This window comes from Crinia signifera, chromosome 6, assembly GCF_055691185.1.
Source record: "Crinia signifera chromosome 6, ASM5569118v1, whole genome shotgun sequence".
Classification (NCBI taxonomy): Eukaryota; Metazoa; Chordata; class Amphibia; order Anura; family Myobatrachidae; genus Crinia; species Crinia signifera.
The window spans coordinates 170,035,165-170,059,504 of NC_139222.1; the positions used below are offsets into that span (position 1 = coordinate 170,035,165).

The following is a 24,340-nucleotide window of genomic DNA, read 5'->3' on the forward strand; positions in this document are numbered from 1 at the left end:
AGGACAGAAGACTGTTTCAACTTTCATTAACATGCATAGGGTTCCTAGTAACATAGATAGGTTTGATGTGCAATGGATCAAACCAAGTGTCGTCACAAGCAACCATGGGAGTGCGCATATGGGCGATATGCTGGTCCGATATGATGACATATCGCTCAGTGTTACCCAGCTTATGAGTCAATAAAAAGCCACGATAATATCAAACTATATTATTTAGCTATACATTTTTCACAGATTGCCTCCTCATACTTCCCATCTGGAACATCCTCTTGTCTTGAGATTGAGTATAATTATTCCTTGTCACCTTTTGTGTCTCACTCAAGAAGTCCTGGAGTGAAGCATGTCTTTAATTCCCTACTGTTGTCTGTGCATGTCCTCAACATCTTTGAATACTTTTAATTATTACACATTTTAGGCATCTTGCCTCAGATCCCACTTCTTATTTTTGACCTCCGTAACTCTGTAAATGTCATCCTATATCTAAAGGCATGATATCTCAAGTCAGTGGTATTCCTCTCTAGCAAAATGATCATAAAACGGTTTGGGAAAAGTAGCTTGGTCTCCTGACTGACTAGGAAGTATATATAAAAAAATATTATGAAATATAAAAAATATCATATAAAATATTCCACTGCTGGTACTCTACCCCAAAGCAGCTTTCTCAGAACTTCCTCTCTGTTTAGCCCATCTGTTGGAGAAACTACAACCACTGGGGTATACTAATTAATTTCTGGTGGAGTTTCCTATCAGTAGACTCTTGTGGACAACAGTTTATAACCTCCGCGAATAGCTTACTTTAAACTCAGATACCAAAAGATATGTGGACTTTTATGCTAACTTCTCCAGACCCAGGGCTGGTGCTAGGGTGTCTGGCGCCCCCCTGCAAACTGAAATTTTGAGCCCTTCCTTCCATTGCCCATAAAGGGATAACTCTTGCTACAAAAACATTTTTTGTTCGAGTAGCTCTTCCCATTTCATTTTTTTGTACAGTATCCCTTTCCCAGGATTTTTAATGGTTGTGTTTGTGCCAGTATTTTGGAATAAAAATGGCATTTTACTATGAAGAGCTCCCCTTTATGTATATCCACCCCCAGATATAGACAGACAGAGAGATAAATAGATCATACTTGCCTACTTTTGAAAACCAGTTTCAGGGAGATTATAATTCGTAGTAGAATTTTGCACAGCGCCCCATTGAGGGGGCGTGTCATGCTCCACCCAAAGGGCGTGTCTAGTTCCATATATGAGGGGTACATTGCAGAGAGCACTCACCAGACTTGTTGCATATCCATATATGTTTATTCACAACAGCATAGAGTTGACGTTTCCATATATGGAGAGATTGTGAAAATAGATTGTGAACGTGGCACTTAGAAGCGTGGGTTTGTACTGCTACATCTGAGAGGAATCTTTTAAAATGACTTATATCCAAATGTAGATGAGCCCCAAAGCAGTTAGTAAGATATACTATACTGTAGTGTTAATGTATCTATCTCTCATTCTTTTTTTTATCTTTTTTATCCCAAAATGTAACCGTGTAATGTGGGCTAGGTGAAATGAGGGAGATTGGTAGACTAATGAGGGAGAGAGGGAGATTTCTCTTATTTCAGGGAGTCTCCTGCAGAATGCAGGAGGGTAGGAAATAGAGAAATAGATAGCTAGAGAGACAGATAGATAGAGAGATAGAGAGAGATAGATAGCTAGATAGATAGACAGACAGACAGACATATAGATAGATAGATATAGACAGACAGTCAGATAGATATATGTAAATATACAGAGGTAAATAGTGAGATATAGATATACTGTATACAGAGATAGATATAGACAGAGAGAGAGAGATACAGACAGACAGTGAGATATAGAAAGACAGAGATACAAATATAGATATAGACAGACAGAGATATAGACAGACAAAAACAAACTCACGTCAGCCAGTTTCTCTCCAGCCGGGTCCCAGGCTGTCTTCTCCACTGATAAGGGCAGAACTCCACAGTGGGATCAGCGGGGGCATCTAGTGGCTCCTGGTAGTACTGCAGTCAGCAGAAACTCCAGAGCCATCCTCTGCCGATCTCATCACATGTCTCTGCCTCCCCCGACCCCCACCCTTTCCTGCATGTAGGACATCAGCGGCGGGTAAGTGCCTCATGTTGCTGGCACCGCTGTCTGTCATGCAGTATGACAGGCAGCGGCAGCCAGCAGGAGCAGGGAGCAGAGCAGGGAGAGCGCCTCTACTGGCCAGCGCCTCCTTGCTTTGCATCCCTTGCTGAGCGGGTTTCGTTGTCCCTGTCCAGACCTCAGCAAATTCTCCATCAAATTGGCTTCCCGCATTTAATTAGTAATTAGAACAACCCTGGGGGTAGATGTATAAAGCAGGGATGAGGGAGGAGAAGTGATAAAGTCCATGGTACTTTACCACCGGCCAATCGGCTCCTGACTGTCTTTTTAAACCCAGTATGTAACTTGACAGTCAGGAGCTGATTGGCCGGTGATAAAGTACCAGGCACTTTATCGCTTCTTGTCCCTTATCACTGTTTCATACATCTACTCCTCCTCCTTCCACCTCTGCTCTAAAACCTCAAATGTGGTATATTGCGACTACTGTATAAAACACATAACCTATTACCTACATGGCAAAGGTCATATGTTTGCTTAGGCCCTAAAAGATCCTGCAGCAAAAGAACCTTCCGCAGCCTAACCCTAGCAGTCCCTCCTGCAGCCTAACCCTCACTCGCAGGCCTAACCCTCTCCCTAGTGCCTATCTCTAAACCGAACTCTAATGGAGGGTAGACATGGTTTTCCACTATTTTTCTATTAAATTTCGCTTATTGAAGCGAAATCGAATCGAAAACTAATGTATTTTTCACATTCGACGTAGATTTGATCCCGATGTGCAGTCTTCCTAGGCAAGACTATACAGTAGAAATCAAATTGAAATCAAATAGAATGCCAAATTGAATAGAACAGCATATCAAATTGAAATCGGATCAAATTCCACATCTAACCGTGTGTACCCACTATAACTCTAACCCCAGTAGATTGGGATCTGTTGGATTTTACTGTTGAGAATCTCACCACATCCTCTTGTGAGCATTCTACTCAGAGGCGGAACTAGCAAGCTGTGGGCCCAGGTGCAAAAATATGCTTTGGGCCTCCCCAATTATACTTACATTACACCACATAATAGTACCACTTGTACTCTTTGCGCCAGGTAGAGCCCAGGTTATTGCTGGGTCGATGTGCAATGTAAAAAGACCCACTGTGCATAATGGGCGACACAGTTTTAGTGTGAAAGGGTCGGACCCGGGATCAAAATACGGGTCCGACCGGGGATAGCAATCTGAATTATCCCCTTAGACACACTGCGCCTGGATTAAGTACACCCTAATGCCCATTACACATTGTCATACACTGTAAATGTCAATTACACATTGTCACACTGTAGTGCCCATTACACATAATGCTGCACACCATAATCATCATAATGCCTATTACATATTGTTTCACACTAATACTCTTACACTACTCCCCCTGCCACCCACACTACTACTACTGCCCATGTCTTCCCACATGCACCCCATACCCCCAACATACCCTACTCCCCCATTTCCTACAAACACTCTATATACTGCTACCCCCAACACATACCCCCTGCACTTCAGTTCCTGTCCCCAAAAATACACCCCATAATAACCCTCTATCCTGGCCACAGACTCCCTATAATCCTATACTCCCAAAAACACACTAGTTCCCCTGTTCGTCCCACATATGCTCCACAATCCTCTACTCTCATTACACACACTACTTCCACTGTCCCCAACATACACATGTCATAACCCCCCATCCCATATGACTATCTGGTAGCCACTGACAGTCCCTGACATTCCTGCACCTATCCCATACCACCCTCCTTGCTCCCTTTCTTCATATACCACATTACCGCTTTTATATTTGCTGGTCTTGGTCCCTTCTTCTCACATCATGGGAGTCGGCAGGAGGAGGTTATCTGCGGCGAGCGGATGGCTGGCTTCTGTCTCTGTCCTGCAGCCGGCAAAATCCCGGCGCAGGCTGCACAATCACAGAGAGCTCAGAAGTTAGCCGTCACAGCCTGCACTGCGATGGCGACTGTGTCGGCTGTCACTGGGCTGGGGGAGCATTGCCGTGGATCTACAACAGAGATCTGATTGGCGCGCAGCATCCCCAATGTCTGTGGCGGGCAGGCTTGGGGCTTAGGGGGGGCACTGAATTTTAGTTAAAAAATTGGACGGTGCAGATGGCAGTGCTGCAGCGGGCCCCATGAACTGGCTTGGGCGACGGTGCACTGCACCATCTGCACCGCCAGTAGTTCCGCCCCTGATGCTAATTATTTTCAATAAATAGTTACTCAGAATTGTCAGAAGAATTTAAGATTAATATTTCGTGAACTTACCATAATCTTTGTTATGCACACCAGACTTTTCTCTACCTGCTCATAGAGGATTTTCTGTATGTAGCAACATAAGGAAAGATAACAAAACTTCTGCACCTAGAGTTCCACAGGCGCACATTCATGCAAACTAATTCCAAGGATACAACAGCTACTCCGTCTAATTTACAGGGAAAATATAAGTATAAATACTGTAAAGAGCATGTGTATACCTCTTGGCTGTTTGCTTCTGGAGAGATTTGTATATATGGGATAGTAAAGAGAATTTCTCCTATGTAACTTTGGGTGAAATGTAATAGGGTGCGATTTTTAGACATGTGCGATTTTTTTCGCTCAAAAACGTCCAAATTCTCACTTTTTCTGAAATTCGCGAATGTAGTAGCGCGTGATTTGAGGTAAAAATTGCATGTTTTACAATGACCCAATAAAGGGGTGTCTCCCCCCCCCCCCACCCCCAGGCTTAACCCTTACAGGACCCACACCATTTTTTTATAATTAGATAAAAAATCTGTACACTCCCATTACTAAACAAAATTGCACAGTCACGTTACTAAAAAAAATGCACGTCTAAAAAATCACACATTAACCTTACTAACAAAAAACGCACGTCTAAAAAATCGCACATTTCCATTACTAAAAACCACCAGAAATCACAACGTATTCTGACTTTGCACCCTATTACATCTCGCCCTTTAAATCAAATATCTTTTGTAACACAGTGATTTATTGAAAATAATCCCATGAATATTTCTGTAACTCACAGGAACATTGGTGGATTTTTTATCCTGATTTAGAATTTTTTGTTATGAGATTGTGTATTTACAGCCCAGCCCTCCTAAGAATAATGTATTATATCCATTACATTTTTGCATTTCTTTTTATTATAATTAACCAATAAGGATAGAGATCAAGTAAAATCACTATTGGTATAAATTAATATATCAAAGGCATATGCAACTGAGCTGAATAATATACATAGAATTGCTGAAGTACTTATACTTATCTAGTACATCCATAATCCTGTATTTCACTCCTAGGCTATCATGGGCCTGATTCAGAGATGGACGTCATTGCATTAACATCTGAGCTTACGCTTGTAGCAAATATGCGGGCCTGTCGGAGGGGCCTGGGGCACTCCTCTGTCTGTCTGATGTGCGCAGAGGTGGGGGGCATGGCGGTCAAATGCACAGGTCCGCCTGCCGTCTTACCATTCACTGCCTTCCAGTCGCACAATTAATATATCCTAAGGAGGGGTGCTGGCCACACCTCCCTACATTGGCCACCCCCTCCAATTACTTGGGCCAGGCACAGCTGTTGGCGCCCCTGTCAATTAAATATTCTCAAATTCACACTGCATCTGCCACAAAACCATTGGGATGCATGGACAGTACAACAGAAATCGCTGTACTGCACTAATGCTGACATTACACATACTTTGTGTCCACCTATGAATCAGGTCCCATGTGGGATTAGCAAAATGACGTCACAATCTGTTTGATTGTGGATTGCTGTTCTGTAGAATACCATTCTGCAGTGTATTCTGGACTTTAAATTGTGTGATGGCTAATACTGCAGTGTGGTGTTTGGGGTAGGACTGTAGATGTTTAAGGCCAAATTCTACACCTAAGCATTTTTCTCACCTCTACTTTTAGCCACAGAGGAAAGCTGGTGTGCAGAATGTTTTCCCCTCAGGGAACACAGGGTATTTTGAATACCTTGAATTTGAAACAGTTGATTTGCATATTTGTAATGTTATACTATTTTTATAGTAAAGTCACATCCGCACGCAGGGGGGGTTTCCGAGGACCTAGAAACCCCTCCCTGCCCGGGAAGGGGTATGCTATGTGTATATAATGTGTTTTTGTATGCTACAGTATGTGTGTTTGTGGGTACAGGATGGATGTGTGTGTATATGATATGTGTGAATGTATGCTGTGTATACATGATGTGTGCTTGTATGCTGTGTGTATGCATGCTGTGTGTGCATGTAAGATACACACACAATACTACACACACACACACACACACACACACACGTATGGTATGTTTGTATGTATGCAGGTATGCTGTGTGTTAGCGTTTACATGATGTGTATGTATGCTATGTGTATGTTTTGTATGCTATGTGTGTTTATATGATGTGTGTTTTTTTCTGCAGTGTGTCTGTATTGTGCATGTATGCTGTGTGTATGTACAGTATACATACAAAAGTGCGTGTGTATATCTGTGTATATGAGTACATGTATGCCGCTTTCACATCTTTAATCTGGGTCGGACCCTGGGATCGGCACATTCGCATTAAACCCGAGTCACCCATTATACATAGGGCGACCCGGGTTTAACCCTTCTTATAACCAGGGTCGAATTGCTGGGTTACTCGAACCAGGTTATAAGGTTTCATACCACACCTCAACCCGGATCTCTATATCAGCAACCCGGCATTATCCAGGGTCTGAGGTGCAGTGTGAAAGGGGCCTTACAGAAACCCCCTCAGGAAAATCTTGCATTTGCCCCTGAAAGCAGCTCATACTTTATCTGTAGATTATCCTTAATTTTAACGGTTCTTTGGTCAATGTTTAGGTTAATGTGACAGTAATCATAATGTTGTCCGATGTTAGGCGATGGTGGCTGTTTGGCTTACTGTTGGGTGGTAATATACATTAAGCATTTGTTAGCAATACACTCGGTATAATTTTAGCCTGTAAAGGTGTAGTTTATTTACTTATGCAACATGTATGGCTAAGGCTACTAATAACTTTCTGATATTTAATATATCACATAATTGTAATACGTGTCTCTATATTATATATAATATATACAGTAAATGTACAGTACATACCTAGCTGGTCATATGATAAAGAGTGCAATGGCTGTAAGTTGATGACATAATGACATGCATACAGGGTGGCATGGCGTAGTAAATGCAGATTCAAAATGGCAGTTGTAGAAAATGAGATGATTCGCAATTTTGTTGGAAGAGCTTCTGGAAGGTCCTACAGGTCAGTAGTTTGCAGGTCATCAGGGTCACATTTACCCAGACTGTCCATTAGGAACCTGTTGGATGGGGAGAGTTATGAGAATAGTAATAGTCATAAGAATGAATACTTTGTCCATTTCTAGGCTAGCTTGCTTTCAGCTCCACATCCCTTGAACTTTCTTTGGTCTGTTGTTGGCAGTGCTCCCAGTCTGTGAGCACTGACTCCAGTGTGTCTCCATTAGCCTAATTATAGCTCCATATGAGATCTAAAGCACAGACATGCTCTCAGCTCCAGACTGTCCCATTAAAACTGGCTCCTAGTGAAGAGCTGTTCCATACCAGCTCCTCTCTGCTGCTTCAGCTGATTTTGACGAGCTCCAGAGGTAATTTGAATTGTAAAATTTTGTAGGTTTAGGGTGAGATTCAGTTTATGGAGAGGTCCTGAAGGAGCCTTACAAGATGTACTGCTGCACACTCAACTATTAGACTTCAGAAAATGTGCTGAGGACAAATAAGGATTGTTGCTTATCAATAACTTCAGCAAAGCTCATTTGGATCCCTATGCTTTATTGAAGTGCTCCAATATACCTCTTTCACACATACCTGGGTTTTTGCTGGGGTTTGGTGGCTTGACCCATGTCATGCTGAAAAGGAGTTGATTAGCAGGTGTCAGGGCTCGGGTATCTGGTGTCCCCAGCTGTGGCAGCAGTGAGCCAGTGGAAGAGTCAAGGAACTTGAGGTATGGACAGTTGATAGAACACTGGGCATTGAGGGCACAGCTAGGTGGGGGAGTTATCGAGACTTCTAACCCCATGGATGGTTTTCACCAGGTATCCACGCAAGGAGGTTTGGACTTCGCTGTGTTTGGTGGACAGGTCGCGACCCACTGACAGAGTTCCCACACCTAACTGACCAATCACTGAGGAATGGTTAGTGATGGCTAGTGTTGGGGATCTTGGGACTGTGTCGGCCTGGGATTTGTGGACTGATTTGTTTTGGGGAACTGTCCATGTTGTCGGCTTGGGAGTTATGGACTGCATCGGCCTAGGAGCCAGAGAGATGTCCTCGGCCTGAGAGTGGGAAGGATGTGGACGACCTGGTAACCGAGATGGGTGTCGATGGCCTGGGAACTGAGATGGAGGTTGATGGCCTGGTAGCTGAGGGGGTAAAGGCCTGGGAGCCGTGGACAAACTGTGTAGACTTTGAGAGTCGACGCCTGTGTGGACTAGGGAGTCGATAATGGTATATGGCTTGGGAGCCAATGGTGATCTCTGTTGGTGGAAGCTGGATAAGCTTAGACCTCTTCTCCTGAAAGCTATGGATGTTATTAGCTGGAAGGGTAACCTGGCAGATGAATGGTTAATCAGGGAGCTCTTGTATAACCAGCAGCAGCAGATCACAGGTTCACTTCACAGGTAACTCTGGGACAGGTAACCTGGAGCCTAGAACGCTGACTTCTGGGGAGTACTCAGGGATCAGACAAGTGTTCAAGGCAAGGAGAAAATGCCAGAGACCTGACCTCAAGACACAGCATCAATTAACCCCAGGAAGTACCTGTGCACACCTTGATCACATGATCAAGTGCACAGGTCAGAGTAGCAAGGTCACGGGGAAATCATTAAAGGAATCTGACATGTGATTGCAAGTGTCATAGCAGCGCCCTTGCAGCGTGGGAGCGGCTTTGGATCAGTGTGGGATGCCGAATAGGCCCTAGCGAATGAAGATTACATACTCTCCAGTGGAAGACCCAGGTCCATTGTGAACAGCAATAGCCATCACCCAGGTGTGAAAGGGAGTGAGTACTAAATCCCAGACTTTAAGCCCTGTTCAGTATCTGGGGCCCGAGCCAGGTTGAAGCCAGGATTTATGTCAGAAAGGGGTATAAATGTCAATTTTAAGTAAATGTAATGAACTTGTTCCAACCAATGGGAAGGTTAAAATTTGTACACAAACCCGATGGTTTGCATAGAAATCTATTCGATTCTTCACTGCATGTGGGGGGTAAGTGCTGTATATATATATATATATATATATATATATATATATATATATATATATATATATTGAGCTTTGATTGACTGTTAGTTCTGTGTATATTTCCGTCATGTTACCTTTTTATTGGCGTTCTCCCTTCCGCGATTTCTTTGTTGGTTGTTTACATCCACGGAAAGCTCCTGTGTCTCTCATCTGTTGCCCACGGTACTGAGCTGGGCTTGCGCATGTGGCATCCGGGCGAGATCGGCTACTATCCATCCACCTACATCCAAATAAACAGTGTTACACCTGGATCATGGAAATTTTGGGATGCATAATGTATGTGTATCTGGAACAGGCTCACCTTCTTAGAGCTGCCAGTTGGCAGTTACAGTGCCAAGGATTATTTGCCAGTGACAGATTTTGTAGGGTGGAGAGTGGGGCGTTGGCAGGAAGTTGGCTCAGCTTGTTTCCTTCAATATTCAGTGTCTTTAGGGCTGTGACTCCAACAAAAGCTTTTTCTGAAAACTAAACCAAAAATGTGTGGGTTTGGCTGCTGCTTAGGGAACAAACATTCCACCTCTTCCTTGCTTATTTTCAATGTCCACATCCTTCTCTACAGCTTTCTCACCCACGCCTTGTTCTCCCCACCTTGCTATACCTTTAGTAAGAGTATCTCTGGAAATTTCCACCTTTCATTGTGAGTTGCCGATGAGATCTCAGACAAACTCTTTGATAAAATAGGAAAGAATTATACACAACCTGTCCATTTATATGAGGTCCCGGAGTTTCCCTAGCATAGCCTGCTTTGGTATGTTGAGAACTGCAGTATGCACCAATCAGTTGTTTTTGCTAGTTTAAAATGAGCAGTGCAGGTGCCCCCCCCCCCCCTCTTAGCCTCATGAATCACAGACAGGGACTGCTTTGTGAACCACCGAGAAACTGCTGCTTATGAGACATCATGTCAATAAACAGACTGTTCTTGAGAGGGAAAAAAAGGCCCTTCCTTTCCTGACCAAGATGAAGGAGAGTTTATAGTTTGAAAGGTCAGAATTAACTATTTCATTGCTATATAGCACATCTCACACAAACTATATTGTACGTAGCAAAATACATGCCTCCATTATGCTATTCCACAGAATTAAATTCAACTTTCATTTTTTAAGAGAAGCAACCACAAAACAGCAAATGTGATACTGAATGCTTGTTAAATCAAGCTAGCTTGTAGCAAATTCTAATAAACATTCCTCTAACTGCTCACCTTCTCCACACCCATGTTCTCCATGGACAGAGATTCCATGTATCGGCCAAAGGACTGGAAGGCAAAATCAGGAATGACTTTAATAGGGTTTCGGGATATCTTGAAATCCTCCACTACCCTCAGCTTACTGATGGTGGCCAGTGGGTAAGAGCTCAGTTGGTTTCCATCGAGGTGGAAGATGGCCAGGTTTTCTACTTCATCCAAGGATCCTGGCTGCAGTGAAGTGATTTCATTATCAGCCAGATACAGCCAGCGCAGGTCTTTAGCACCAGCGAATGTTCCTGCTTTTAGTTCGCGCACCTTGTTGTTGTTCAACTGAAAGATGAAAAGGTTGAAGAGAGGCGACAACAGTCCCTTGGGTAGCTCAATGATTTTGTTGTGATCCATGTACAAATAGGTGAGTTCAGTCAGTTCATCAAAGGCACCACCACCTATCACACTGATATCATTGTGGGATAGATAGAGATAGACCAGCTTCTTAAGACCTCGAAACGCCCCACTTGAAACCTCTCGGATTTGACAGTGCTGCAGGTGCAGAGACACCAATCCCTTTATTTCTTTAAATGAATTGGGAGCCAGCACCGGAAAGTTATTTTTTTGCATATTGAGCAGGCGAGTTTGTTCCGCTACTTTGGGAATCTTAGTTAAACCTGCACTGTAACAAATCACGTGCTGCAGGTCTCCTCCGTGACAGTGACAATTTGTGGGACATGCCTGGAGAATGGGGCATGCAGCAACTAGTATGCTGAGTATGAGGATAAAACCGAGGTGTTCCATTGCAAGCACAGAGCACTGGCAGTGTGAGCGAGACCTTCACACACACACCTATTTATATCATATTAAATAGAGAGGGGAAAAAAAGCTGAGACCAGCCAAACAGTGATGTGGAGGAGGCCGATTTTGGGAGGTGAGTGTGAATTTAACCCACTATGAGTCAGAATGTGAACCTCATGTATCCAAAGGTACTAAACTGAGAAAGTACCCATTAGAAGCAGATATTTGCAAAGAGAAAATAATGTTTAAAAAATTGTATCCTGGCAGAGGTAATAAGTTTCTGTCATAAACAAATTACTTAGTAATGCTTAAAGCAGAAAGAGGTTAGAAAGATTAGAACCTTGGTCTCCATCTAATACTGCTTTCACATTGCAGAAATAGGTAATGACACGGTATTCTTAAATGGGACTTTAAAACGGGTCTGAGCCTTGAGACCTTTCACATTGCAGGTGAAAACCGTTTTAAAAATCATTTAATACCATTCAAAATTCAACCTGTTTAACCCCCAAGGGACACGTTTCAAGCCATTGAAATAGAGCCATTCACACTGCCTAAAAAACGGCTTTAAAACGTGTAGGACTCTGCTTTTTAACCGTGTTGAAATACCGGTTATCTTTAACCGGTAAATCAACTTTGGCACTTTAACATTGCAGCCTTAAACGTTTTAAAATGGGGAAAAAAACGGCAATATACTGGTTTAAAAGTGCAATGTGAAAGGGGTATTAACTGTTCTTATGCAGTGATCAAAACACAAATAGTTACACAGACAATCAGGTGTTTATTGCTAGCTAGCAGTATGCAGCAGTTTCCTTGGATAAGGTACAGCTTTTGTCCTGTATATATGCAGGAAAAGTGCGTATATATAAGCCCACATTATGATCTGGAACCACAGGTGCTTTGAAGTGGCGGTCTAGATACCATACTGATAGCACTGTTTATTTTCTTTTGTACATTTATGGAACTGAGGGGATGACATATTATAGTGGCATGTATTGAGCCGCTATAGCACTTCCTGCTTCTCATCATTCCCGGGTCGAAGCAGGAAGGTACAGCGACAAGATATATTAACATTAATGTTAAAACCTCCCATTGAGCACACAGCAAATCAGCTTAGCATGTCTCCCTTCCTGGCTGGTTATACTAGACATGCGTCAGATTTTGCTATTCACGCAAGATCTCCTGCACAGCCTGGAGCTGGCACTGATCACAGCTACAGTTGTCAAAACTATAGCTGCAAGTGTGGAAATGGCTTGCAGCCATCTCTTAGATAGCAGCACCAATATATGCTCCCCTTTCATTTACCACACCGCCAATATAATACATGCAGTCTGAGGAGCCAGAAGAAGAGACTTCTTTGCTACAAGAGGGGGAGTTTGAGCAAGTTTCTGAGGAAGAGAGTCCTTCAGAAGACACTGAGGACCCTGTGCATGGCATGGATGCACTGTCACAGGTGGCCGCTACTCTGTGTCATGGCTGCACCTGGGATTCGGCGATGTCCAGAGTCAGGTCCTGGGGCTGCAATGGGGTCCAGTGTTGGTAGTAGGCAGCAAAAGTTTGCCAAGTTCCCATGCTTCCTGCTCTCCCAGCCCTGACAGCCACCCTCTTGCTGTAAGATTTGTTCTGGCTATCCCATGTCAGTGCAGAGTATCTTGAACCATCTGCTTCCTGTGAACTCCTGCTGGCCTTGCTTAAACCATTCCAGTGATCCAGCATTTTGCTCCTTGTGACTTCTGACTCTCCTTTTGATGTTGTGTAATGCCTGGCCTGTGCCTTCCTCTTCCTGTTGGGCTTATACACCAGTATCAAGTTGTTCCTGTTCAGTATTCCAGAATCAGATCATCTTATCATATCAGCTTCTTCCAGTTCAGTATTGCAGACCTCATTACAGTAACTTCTTCGAATCATATTCTCAGGATTCAAACACCAACCTCTTTCAGTTTTATTAACTTGGACTCTTTTCTTCAGTATTTTTTTTACCGGGTCAGTTAAAGTATTATAGATAGACCAAATGTATATAAAAGGGGCCTTGATACGTAACTTCCAGGGTGGTAGAGGATGTTTAATATGCAGTGGAGGAGTGTGTAGAGGAGTGGGCTTACTATTCATAATTTTCTGTTGGGAGGACAGCTTGCTTGACTGCAGATATCTCCAGTTTCCGGAAATAGATTTCTTAGATTTTAATGGAATTAAAAACTTGAGAATCCGACCTACCAAATGGTATTGGGGACTAGGGGATCAGAGTTCAGGAGGCAGAGCAATCTGCCAACGAGTATATAAAACTACATACCAGGTGTGTGGAGCTGGAGCAGTAACCATCTGCTGGAAGGCTGATATCTCTGGTTCTGGGAACAGTAGTGACAAGCTACTAGTGTCCTTCAAAGGGGGAGAGTCTCAGCTTTTGTAATGTACCCTCAGAAAAACTAAGTCAGACAGAACCTTAAATATCTGACTGGGAAGAGCAATTAACAGGCTTGGATGGGGACCAATGCTTTGAAGTCAGATATCTCTGGTTCCCAAGGGCCAATTTTTAAAATTCTTGTACCCATGGAAAGAGGGGACCCCCAGCTTTCAGACTAGGACCCTTAGACTCCTGGGGGGGTTTCTGTGTACTCAGAAACCCCCCCTGTGTGCGCTACTGCAGGTGTCTATTGATTTGTTGTTTATGCAGAATTCTTTATTAAACCTGCACGTTTAAAGCCTCCAGCTCCCGAGTCAGTAATGGTTCCTGGTACACATACAAGACCATTTAATCCTAAATCTGTAACAGTTTGCACTGGCCCCATGGACCCGGAGCAAACCAGGGATTAAACGCTGAATTCCTTCAGGGAGTCCTGGCTCATTTGAAACAACAGGGAAACTCTCATTGGCAATGGGCACAATGCTATCCATACCTGGCCCAACGTCAGCCTCCAACAGCAACACCACCAACTTCTCCGGCTGTGGCTTCAGCCAGTGCTTTAAATACAAATCCGTCTGCTTCATCTCCAGCTGTTCCACTCCAATTACATTATTCTGTCACAGATGCACGTGAAGGAAGTCTCTGACAGTTGTGAGTGGTAACCCTTATGCAAACAGTGGAAGATAGTGAACTCGATAGTGAACTCGCTATGTTAATTCCCTTAGCAACACCAGTTGCATGTAAAGACCCAGGCCCTTATTCTGGTCGGTGCGGATATATCCGCGTGCGTTCGGCCCGCCGATGTTTTGTGTCTGCGCATGTGCAGAGGCGTCTCTGCACATGTGCGAGCGGGGCGTACGGCCAAATCCCGCATGATATGTGAACACTCCGAACAGGGGGTGGAGAGGGGCGTGAAGGGCTCATTACCTTATGCATACGCCCCACGTTTCATGGGCGTTCCCATGAAAACGCTGGGCGTACATATGGTAATGCGGCCGTGACGCACGTGTAGAGGGCGGACATATGACATCGCCGGATGTCAGCTGCCCGCCCAGATCCCTGCTTTTGCACGGAAAAATGTCCATGTGGTCTGAGGTTGCGGGAGCTGGTGGAGCACTCGGTCCTGCATTCGATAGTCTGCGACCATCGAATGATGGGGGAGGTTCCCTTAGATGGAGGAGGCGTATTCCGTGAAAAATACACGTGCGGTCTGTTCGGCCAGCTTCTTACCGCGTACGGACGAAGTTGGCGATCCGTATGGAAGGCGGGGTTTCACACGCACGGTCCTGGCCACATAATCGGATCCGCCCGCACCGATCAGAATAAGGGCCCCAGTGAGGAAGATACAATGGTAATGCTTGAGGTATTTTATTGCTGTACCTTGAGATAATTCACAGATATACCTTGGGAGATGACACATAGAGGTCAAAGCAAAATCCTTTCTGCAGCTCAGGAAAACATGTCTGCACCCATAGAGACACAGGAACTGGAAGTGAGCTCACAGAAAAGGAGGAGTCACATGACACATTGTTATGAGTGTCACTGACAGACAAACACTGGGGACAAATGGGGAACAAACAGACACACAGATAAAGTGAACTAGCAAGATGTAATGTGCTTTCACTGGGAGCAACAATGCTCAGGCTGGAAGTAAATCACGGGATGGAGTCTGGATTGGAAGCACTTATTCTGCAGGAGGGAACAGCAGAGCCCAGTGCCCAAGATCAATCCAGACACCTGCTCTCAGATGGTATTAGAGCTAAACCTCTGTATGTGGAATCTGAGCTGAAACACTGGCTCTGAAGATGAAGATAGCAGAGAGCAGTGTCCAGAACCAGACCAGAAACCCAGTACACAGAAGTGACAGAGTTCAGTCTCTGGAGGAAGATGACAATCCTTTCCAAATCCTGCTCCACTCTCCTGTACTGGCCAGATGGAAAAACCAGCACAGAAAAGAGAAGCTAGGAATAATCAGAGACTGAACTTACAATATTGCTACTAGGTGTTGCAATCCAGTGGGGGAAACCCATCACTGACTCAATCACCTATATTGTAGCAATGGCAATACAATTCTAACACAGGCTAACAGGTACAATACACAGCAGAGCTTTGGCATACAAATTCAGCAGCAACCCCCTGTGAGCCTTATAAAGGGAGTGCTGCTGCAGACATCAGGGAGTGTGCCCCACCCAGTTGCCATGGTGATCCAGGGCGGCGTCCTCTCCCTTGCTAGAGCCACGCCCCCCTGTGTCATGCTGCCTTTGGGTTGCTCTGACAACCTGGCCTGTAACACACATACATATGGTACTTACATTAACTTACAGAGGTCCATCCATACAAAATGGTGGATTCAACTTGAGAACCCTAACTAGGGCAGCACATACATCTTCTGACACCCAGTACATTTGATGTCTCACCCAAAGCCTGCCGAGGATTTCTAAACCAATGTGAGGTCCATTTTACATTGCAACAATCAAATTTTCCAACGTCCTAAATACAAATTGCCTACAAAGTTTCTCTTCTCTCTGGTACTGCCCTGGACTGGGTTTTGCCTCTCTGGGAATGTTCTGATCCACTATTTTCCAATGATGCTGCTTTCATCTTTTTCGCAAAATCTTTGATGAACCTGGAAGAGTGCTGCTACAACAGAAATCTTTTGTCAAGGCAACCAACCTGTAAGACTATACATAATACAGGTCCAAACTATGGCATCAGAAATGAGCTGGAACAATGAACTCTAATTTCCGCCTTCTGGAATGGCCTCTTGGGTCATTTAAAGGACGATCTATCTACTTGTGATATGCCCATTACTTTGGATGAACTGATCTCCCTGTGTAATAAAATAGACTAACTAGAGGGATTGTCACATGCCTGGTAATATATTGATTAGAGTTGATATAGGTATAAATATAGAAAAACCAACATAGGACCGAACTTCAAGACCAAAGTCAAGTCTAACAGGGTACTTGGTTGGTGGTGCTCCCAAATGAGTTCAGCACAGTAACTGAATATTGGGGTGTGTCTAAGATAGACATAGGAAGAACACAAAGGCTTTTTGGGGCACACTTAGTAATAATTGGTGAAAGAAAGAGAAAATTAGTGAGATTAAGATTTAACTTTTTTGGGACAAATTTAAAATACGTCAAAATGTATTAATGAAGGATTAAATATACATGATAATCACAAAGAATAAAAAAATGTCAATATCACTGTTATTAGGCAAAAATGATTTGCAGGGTAATTTACAAGAACAGGTTAAATACACACAAAAGATAAGCACTATAATGATAAATCCGGAAAGGATATTTGCCAATAATGCTGCTTTCAGACCGCATAACTGGCTTTGACCCTGTATTTGAAAACGTTTCCAAAAACGGGTCTGCCAGATAAAACCCCTTTCACACCGCAGCTCTTAAACGGTATATTACCGTTTAAGTGCCGATTTTTTGACACTGGCAGACCCGTTTTTGGAAACTTTCCAAATACAGGGTCAAAGCCAGTGCAGCCTTCAGCCCTCCCCTCCGTGCAGCTCCCCCCTCCCCCCGCGCGCGTGTCGACACCCCAGTGCGCGTGTCGACACCCCCGCGCGGGTGTCGACACCCCCGTGTGCGTGTCGACGACCCCCCCGCGCGCGTGTCGACACCCCCCGCGCGTGTCGACGCCCCCCCGTGTCGACCTACCCCCGTGCAGCCGGTACCTCCGTTGTGGATCCCGGCACTGCAGTTCTGTATGGTCGGAAGCACTTATGAAAAAAAGTGTCTTTCAGAAAATGGCTGCCCCATAGGAAAACCTGTTTAAAAAAACTGTCTTTCGTATGGGGGCAGCCATTTTCCAAAAGTCACTTTTCTTATAAAAAGCTGGGTCCTAAATACCGTTTCAGAACCCAATTTTGAGCCTAAAATACCGGTTCTGAAACGGGTAGGACCCTGCATTTTAACCGGTTAGAAAAAACGGTATTTTCTAACCGGTTAAGTGGTCCTGCACCTTTCAGACCGCACAGATTACCGTTTTAAAACGGTAAAAAAACGGCAATATACCGTTTACAAAGTGCGGTCTGAAAGGGGCATAACTTCACAGTCTTATGCGTAATATTGTGCATCTCTTCTGCACAGACCACAGTCAATTTAATGTCTATGAGGTATCTTCCATAAACTATAATCCCCAAGTATAGAGAGAGATGGAAGTGGTTGTCCCACAATCTTGCGGAGGACAGAAGAATGCTTCTCGTAGAGCACCTGGTGCTTCTACTCTCTGGATGTCAATACAGCACTGGATATTCCCTATTGGTCTCCCAAGAGGTACCAATCCAGCCAGTCACTGCTTAGCTGCTGAGTTTGGAAGGGATCAGGCAGCACAGTGATGTATGGCAGTATAGGATGGCAGATGAATGGGCCCCAGAGTGGTGCAAGGAGCTAAGTGCCACTTCTGCTGTTCCTCAGGTATGCACCAGTCGAATGAGAGAGTGGCAGAATCCAATAACAGATGACAGATCGGATTGAGCAGAGAGATTACAGAATAACATAGATGGATATAGGAAAAAAGGAATGTGCCCTTAGTTGAAGGTGTATCAGAAATACCAGCAATGGGTAACGCTGTGCAATTCAGTGCACACAGGGGTCAGAAGAATCAATGATTTGCTCAATAGTGAGACTGCAATGCTTGTAGAAGCATAGTAGATGTCACACAAGTTATGCTTAATCTTGTGTACACAGAAAGCACATGAAGGAAAATTAATAAACAAAGCACATAACAAGCAATATCAGCAGCTTACTATCAAACTGCCTAGACATGAGAGTGGTTGCCTGGCTGCTGTTATTTCTCTGGTAGGTCCCTTTAGTTGCTATCCACGTGTTGAAACATAACATCTTGCTCCACTGTTTCTGCTTTATTACATCTGAGCATATACTCCACACTAGTGAGACATTCTGTCTGTAGAGCCCTCAGCTCCCTAGTCTCTGTTTGTGTCTGTTAGTTAACCCACTACCTTCTGAGTAGGTAGTGTGTACTTCCCAGTTTGTGTTATATTGTTACTTACTCACTATCTGTTTATGCACTGTACCCAATCTGTGTGCGTGAGTCGTCCCCTATTGCTTCTTGTGTGTATCGTCTGTACCCCTTTCATGGTGTACACCATATTTGAGCATAGGAGTGCATAACAGTTATGCCGATCGCAGCCAGCGGTGAGCAGGCAGATCCCGATGTGAACCGCCGATCAGTGCGGTGGGGATACCCAGCCGGAGATGACGTACTCTTACCGGAAGGGAAGTGAGGTGGGTCCATGCAGTCGAATACCCTGAAGGACACGTGTTTCGCCAAAGCAGGCTTGTTAACAGTGAGTATAGTGGGCGAGGGCCCAATGGCAGTGGCCTGTAGGAGTTTTATGGTTTGGTTTCTCGACGGCGCCAGGAGACCTGTGCCGTCATCTTGGATATGGGCAAAAGTGCCATTGGCCAGTCTGCACTCCTTTCTGTACTTCCTGACTCTCAGCCAATGGGGATTCAGTATTGGGTATTTAGTCTGGCCTTTTTGAACCAGAAGCTGTCAGTCCAAAGTGTCTCCTGAGCTGTGCACTTTCTGGAGCCTGCAGTTTTCCTGGGCCTTCGCTGATTACTCTGCTCAGCCTGCCACAGATTCTTCCTGAGGCTTCCGATTCTGGTTAGCCCACTTGTGATACTCTCTGCTTCTGTCAATGTCATCACCCACCTAGTACAGTGGACGACCCAGTGTTACCTCCACCCTTTTGGCTCCTCCTCCCACACAACTCTACTACTCATCTGAATTCAGCTAAAACCTATTTCTTTATTATACAAAGTCCAAGAAGTTATAGAGACTGTTAATAATCAAAATAATTCTTGGACTTTGAATAATATTATTTAAAGTCCAGGAAGTTATTGAGACTGTTATTCTTTACAAAGTCCAATAAGTCTTTTGTCTTCTATTATTCTAAAGTTTGCTTGCTATATTTATGGACTAGAATTTCATAAAACCTGCTCGCTTTACTCCTAAGTCGTCTGCCTCTATCTCTTCCGCTACACCTCTGACTCCATCAAGCACGTCAATTGTGACATCAAGCTCCTACTTTGGCTCATCTTTTCATTTCTACAATATTTAAATTGCATGGACATTCCACAAATATAGTCTCCGATCAGGGCGTACAATTCTTTGATAAATTGTGTTAAGCTCTTCAGATGCAACTCAAATTCTCCATGGCATACCATTCACAGACTAACAGTCAAATAGAACGAGTACACAAAGATCTGGAAGGTTTTCTACGACTCTACATTTCTTCCGCATCTCAGTCGTCCGTCCATAAAGTTCACCTCAAGTTTTATTGGATCCTTTCTCATCACACAAGTCATCAATCCAGTTTGCTTATAGGCAGAAGCTTCCTCCATCCATGAAAATTTCAAACTGTTTTCATATCTTCCTCTTCAAACTTTGAAATTGGCACTGTTTCAGACCAAGCCCCCTAAATCTCCAATGATCTGAACTGAGAAAAATATTTTTTTTTACGTCAAAATAGTTCTGGACTGTGGTTGTTTAGGTTCTCAATGGACTTTTCATGCTACGGCCCAGAGGAGAATTCTTGGGTTGATGCTTCTGACTTGCATACTCCTAGTCTGGTTCATCAATTGTTCCTCAGAAATCGAATTATGTCTCGTAAGTGCCGAAGGTCATAGAAACATAGAAACATAGAATTTGACGGCAGATAAGAACCATTTGGCCCATCTAGTCTGCCCCTTTTTTACCCTTCAGGTAAACTCAACCCTTTTTAATCCTTATTTCTTTGTAAGGATATTCATATGCCTATCCCAAGCATGTTTAAATTGTTCTACTGTCTTAGCCTCTACCACCTCTGATGGGAGGCTATTCCACTTATCCACTACCCTTTCTGTGAAGTAATTCTTTCTAACATTTCCCCTGAACCTACCTCCCTCCAGTTTCAGTGCATGTCCTCGTGTTTTATTACTTGTTTTCCTTTGAAGAAAATTTCCCACCTGTACTATGTTAAAACCCTTTTAAGGGGGAAGATACTGTCCAGGGGCAGTTCTGTGTGGTTGTCGAGGGTTAGTAACGGATGTATGGTTGTGCCTGGGTATCGGTGGTGTTCGGAGTCGGGTTCTCGTGCTGTCCGGAGTGGCGCCGGAAGGCCAGCGCCACCATCTTGGTTGTGGCAGCAATATAGTTTGCCAGGTTTCCTTGCTTCCTGCTCTCCCTGCACTGTCAGCCAGTGACAGCCGCCCTCCTGCTATAAGGGGGCTCCATCTTGTGGTGGTTGAAGGTGGAGAATATGTTGAGGGTTTGGCCTCAGGACTTGGGTCCTCTTGACAATGGATGCCAGCATTTGAGCTTTGGGAGCTGTGTTTCTAGAATACAGGTTTCATGGTCATTGTCACTAATCCTTACTGCTCCTCAGTCTTCTGGAATTGAGAGCATTTTAAAGAGTATTGTGTCAGGCTACTCCTCTTCTCAAGGGGACAAGCTGTACAGGTCCAGCCAGACAACGCCTGCATTAACACATCAACATAGATGCAGCGATATCAGTAGCTTCGGTACTTGTGTAGTTTCACGGCGCCAGCCTGGCGCCGTGCTACTTCCGGGTTGTACGCTCGCCACAACTATCTAAAATAAACTAACTTAACTCCATGCCAACATGGATAGTTCATACCCCCACTATCCATGTTGGCATGGAGTTGATTTTAGATAGCGTGGCGAGCATAGCGAGCCACCGAGCCCGCAGCATGGGCGAGCAAAGCGAGCCCCGCAAGGGGACTCAGACGCACGGCGCCATGCTGGCGCCGTGAAACTACACAAGTACCGTAGCTTCTCCCTATTTAGCAGAAGCATTCACTTGGTAGTATTAAACATCTGTATTATCACATTAGAATTGTTGAAGGCAGAACGTCTGCATTAGCTCCTCCCAGTGCAGCATAAACATTTACTTGCAGTCTTAAACATCTATATTTAATCACAATGGGGGTACCACACTTGACTATGACTTGCTATAATATCCCTCACTGTGGCTTTTTTTGGGTCACTAAGGGCCTTATTCTGGTTAGGTCGGTGAAACGGACGTACGGTCCGTTTTCACACCGACACCTTCCGTATACCTGAGCGTACGCCACAGTGCAAGTAGAAATTTAGTCCAAAAACATCATTGTTGCTCTTAGAAGTGGTTTATGTGTCTTTTTCCGTATAAAAAAACTGGTATGTTTGTGCTACAGTGAAAAAGTTGACACATGTCGACTTCTGTGAATTGAGTGTCCTGCTTTTTAAAGTATACAAAAACACTTTCTGAATGGGTGTAGATGGTTATAAAATAACTACCTTGACATATATAAGCAGGTCTTTGAATGAATCTTACCTAAAATTAAACCAACCTTTACATGTTGAAGTGTAGAAAGATATGCTTCCAATGTGTTTGAGGGCTGTGTGTGGCTTGCAGGTAGTGAAATAATGGTTTTCACTTAATAGCCTGCAGCATTGCTTATTACATTCAGGTGTATGTGTTTGTGTAGTTATCAGCGTTAATTAGCAGACCCAGGCGTCCGCTCTCATGCGGTATCTCTAGGGGTGGTCTGGAGCTATCTTTGGCGTCCGCCTGTTTTTTGGCCAAAATGCACGGTGCGTTCGCCGATCGAGGCGGTTGTAGCACCGTACATTTTTGGTGCACACCCCCGTGTACGCCCATGTTTACGCCCAGTTTTCCTCATTATTCCGGACGCTCCCCTAAAAACGCCCCCATGCCACCCACAATGACCGTGCTCTTGCGGACAGGTTTTTTCGCACGGAGAGACCCGTCCGTGAGTGGTTTGAGGTCGCCACACATGCGCATAGTGAAAGCTACGCATGCGCAGTTGAAAAAAAACCACGAACAGACCGCGTACGGTCCCACCGTACCAAGTAGAATAACCTCCTAACTGTAAGTAGCAAATATCAAAACTCAAGGTTTTGGAATTGGGCAACCCGTTAATAAGGAAGTATTGAATGTAAAATGAAGGTAGCAAAACAAGTTTTATTGGGAAAAAAAGCATCTTGGAGTTGACTGATTAATATTTGTTTTCTAAAAAAAAAACTCTTGTACCAAAAGATATATAGGGGTACTTTACTGTAGGGCGGTAAAGCTTTGCAATACCGTGCCACATTAGATGCTAATGTTATCTTCAGTAACAGTATGTTTTTATGGGATGTTTGGTTGAATTGAAGAAATGGCATTTATATCTATAGCTATGTGGATAATTGAGTGGTTTATTTACTAAGATGGGGGTTCTGTTGAAGATGGGATATTGCCCAAATCAACCAATCAGAATATATATATTTTTAGCACCTTTTAGAAGATAATAGATATAATCTATTGGTTGCCCATAGCAACATCCCATCTTCAATAGAACTTCCTTCTTCTTAATAAACCTCAGAGAATTGATCTACTTGCTTAACTGTTTTAAACATGTTGAATTTGAATGACCAGTACCCTTCGTACCACAAATTAGCTATTCAAATGTACAGTACATATACAAAATGAATGTCTGTAATGCTGCTTTCAGACCGCATATCTGGCTTTAACCCTTTATTTGAAAACGTCTCCAAAAATGGGTCCGCCAGGTAAACCCCTTTCACACCGCATCTCTTAAACGGTATATTACCGTTTAAGTGCCGTTTCTTTGACACTGGCAGACCCGTTTTTGGAAACTTTCCAAATACAGGGTCAAAGCCAGTGCAGTCTTCAGCGCCCCCCCCCCCCCCCCCCCGCGGATTAGCACACACACACACACCCCCGCGGGTTAGCACTCACAAATACCCCCCCCCCCGCGGGTTATAACACCCCCCCCCCGCGCGGGTTAACACCCCCCACCCCCCCGCGGGCTAACACACACACACACCCCCAATGTGTTTAAGACCCCCCCCCCCCCAATGTGTTTAAGAACCCCCCCCCCCTCCTGCAGCCGGTACCTCTTGCGTTGAAGCTGTCTTTCGTATGGGGGCAGCCATTTTCCAAAAGTCACTTTCTTTTATAAGTGCATCGGTCCATACTGCCGGGATCCTCAACGCAGGAGGTACCGGCTGCATGGGGGGGTCTTAAACATATGGGGGGGGGATGTTGTTAGCCCTAGGGAGGGGGGGTGGTCAACCCGCGGGGGGGGGGGGGGCAAAGCACAGTGAATATTTAATGAGCACTCATTAAATATTCACTGCGCTGGGTCCGCACATTGGCTGGGTCATAAATACCATTTCAGACCCGATTTTGATGCCAAAATACCGGGTCTGAAATGGGTAGGACCCTCCATTTTAACCGTTTTTAAAAAACTTCTTTTTAAATACGGTAACGTGGTTCTGCACCTTTCAGACCGCACAGATTAACGTTTTGAAACGGTTAAAAATCAGCAAAATACCGGTATTTAAGTGCAGTCTGAAAGGGGCATAAGTGCACCTGATTGTGCATGTAATGTGTTTAGTGAGATTGGGACAACTTTGCATTCAGAATGATGGCAATATATTTGGACTGGACTCTACCAACAACATCAGAGCCACT

The 24,340-nt window shown here is 44.3% G+C and overlaps 2 protein-coding genes across 2 annotated transcripts in view; one reads left to right on the plus strand and one right to left on the minus strand.

Moving 5' to 3' along the window:
- Positions 1 to 24,340, plus strand: part of ACSF2 (acyl-CoA synthetase family member 2) — a 121,682-nt gene that overhangs the window by 87,513 nt on the left and 9,829 nt on the right. The window lies entirely within an intron of this gene.
- On the minus strand, positions 6,834 to 11,496 carry CHAD (chondroadherin). Its single transcript, XM_083148090.1, has 4 exons — positions 10,638 to 11,496; positions 9,741 to 9,904; positions 9,514 to 9,659; positions 6,834 to 7,479 (listed from the first exon to the last, which is right to left on the minus strand). Exons 1-3 carry the CDS (start codon positions 11,412 to 11,414, stop codon positions 9,518 to 9,520), a joined length of 1,083 nt encoding a protein of 360 aa, XP_083004216.1. The 5' UTR covers positions 11,415 to 11,496; the 3' UTR covers positions 6,834 to 7,479; positions 9,514 to 9,517.

Bases quoted from the DNA above. Each gene is read 5' to 3' on its own strand.
- CHAD (XM_083148090.1), bottom strand. From the start codon at position 11,414: ATGGAACACCTCGGTTTTATCCTCATACTCAGCATACTAGTTGCTGCA. The intron at 9,905-10,637 runs GTGAGCAGTTAG...TTTTTGGTTTAG, and splicing joins AGAACATGGGTGTGGAGAAG to TTTTCAGAAAAAGCTTTTGT. The intron at 9,660-9,740 runs GTGAGCCTGTTC...ATTTGGATGTAG, and splicing joins CAACTGGCAGCTCTAAGAAG to GTGGATGGATAGTAGCCGAT.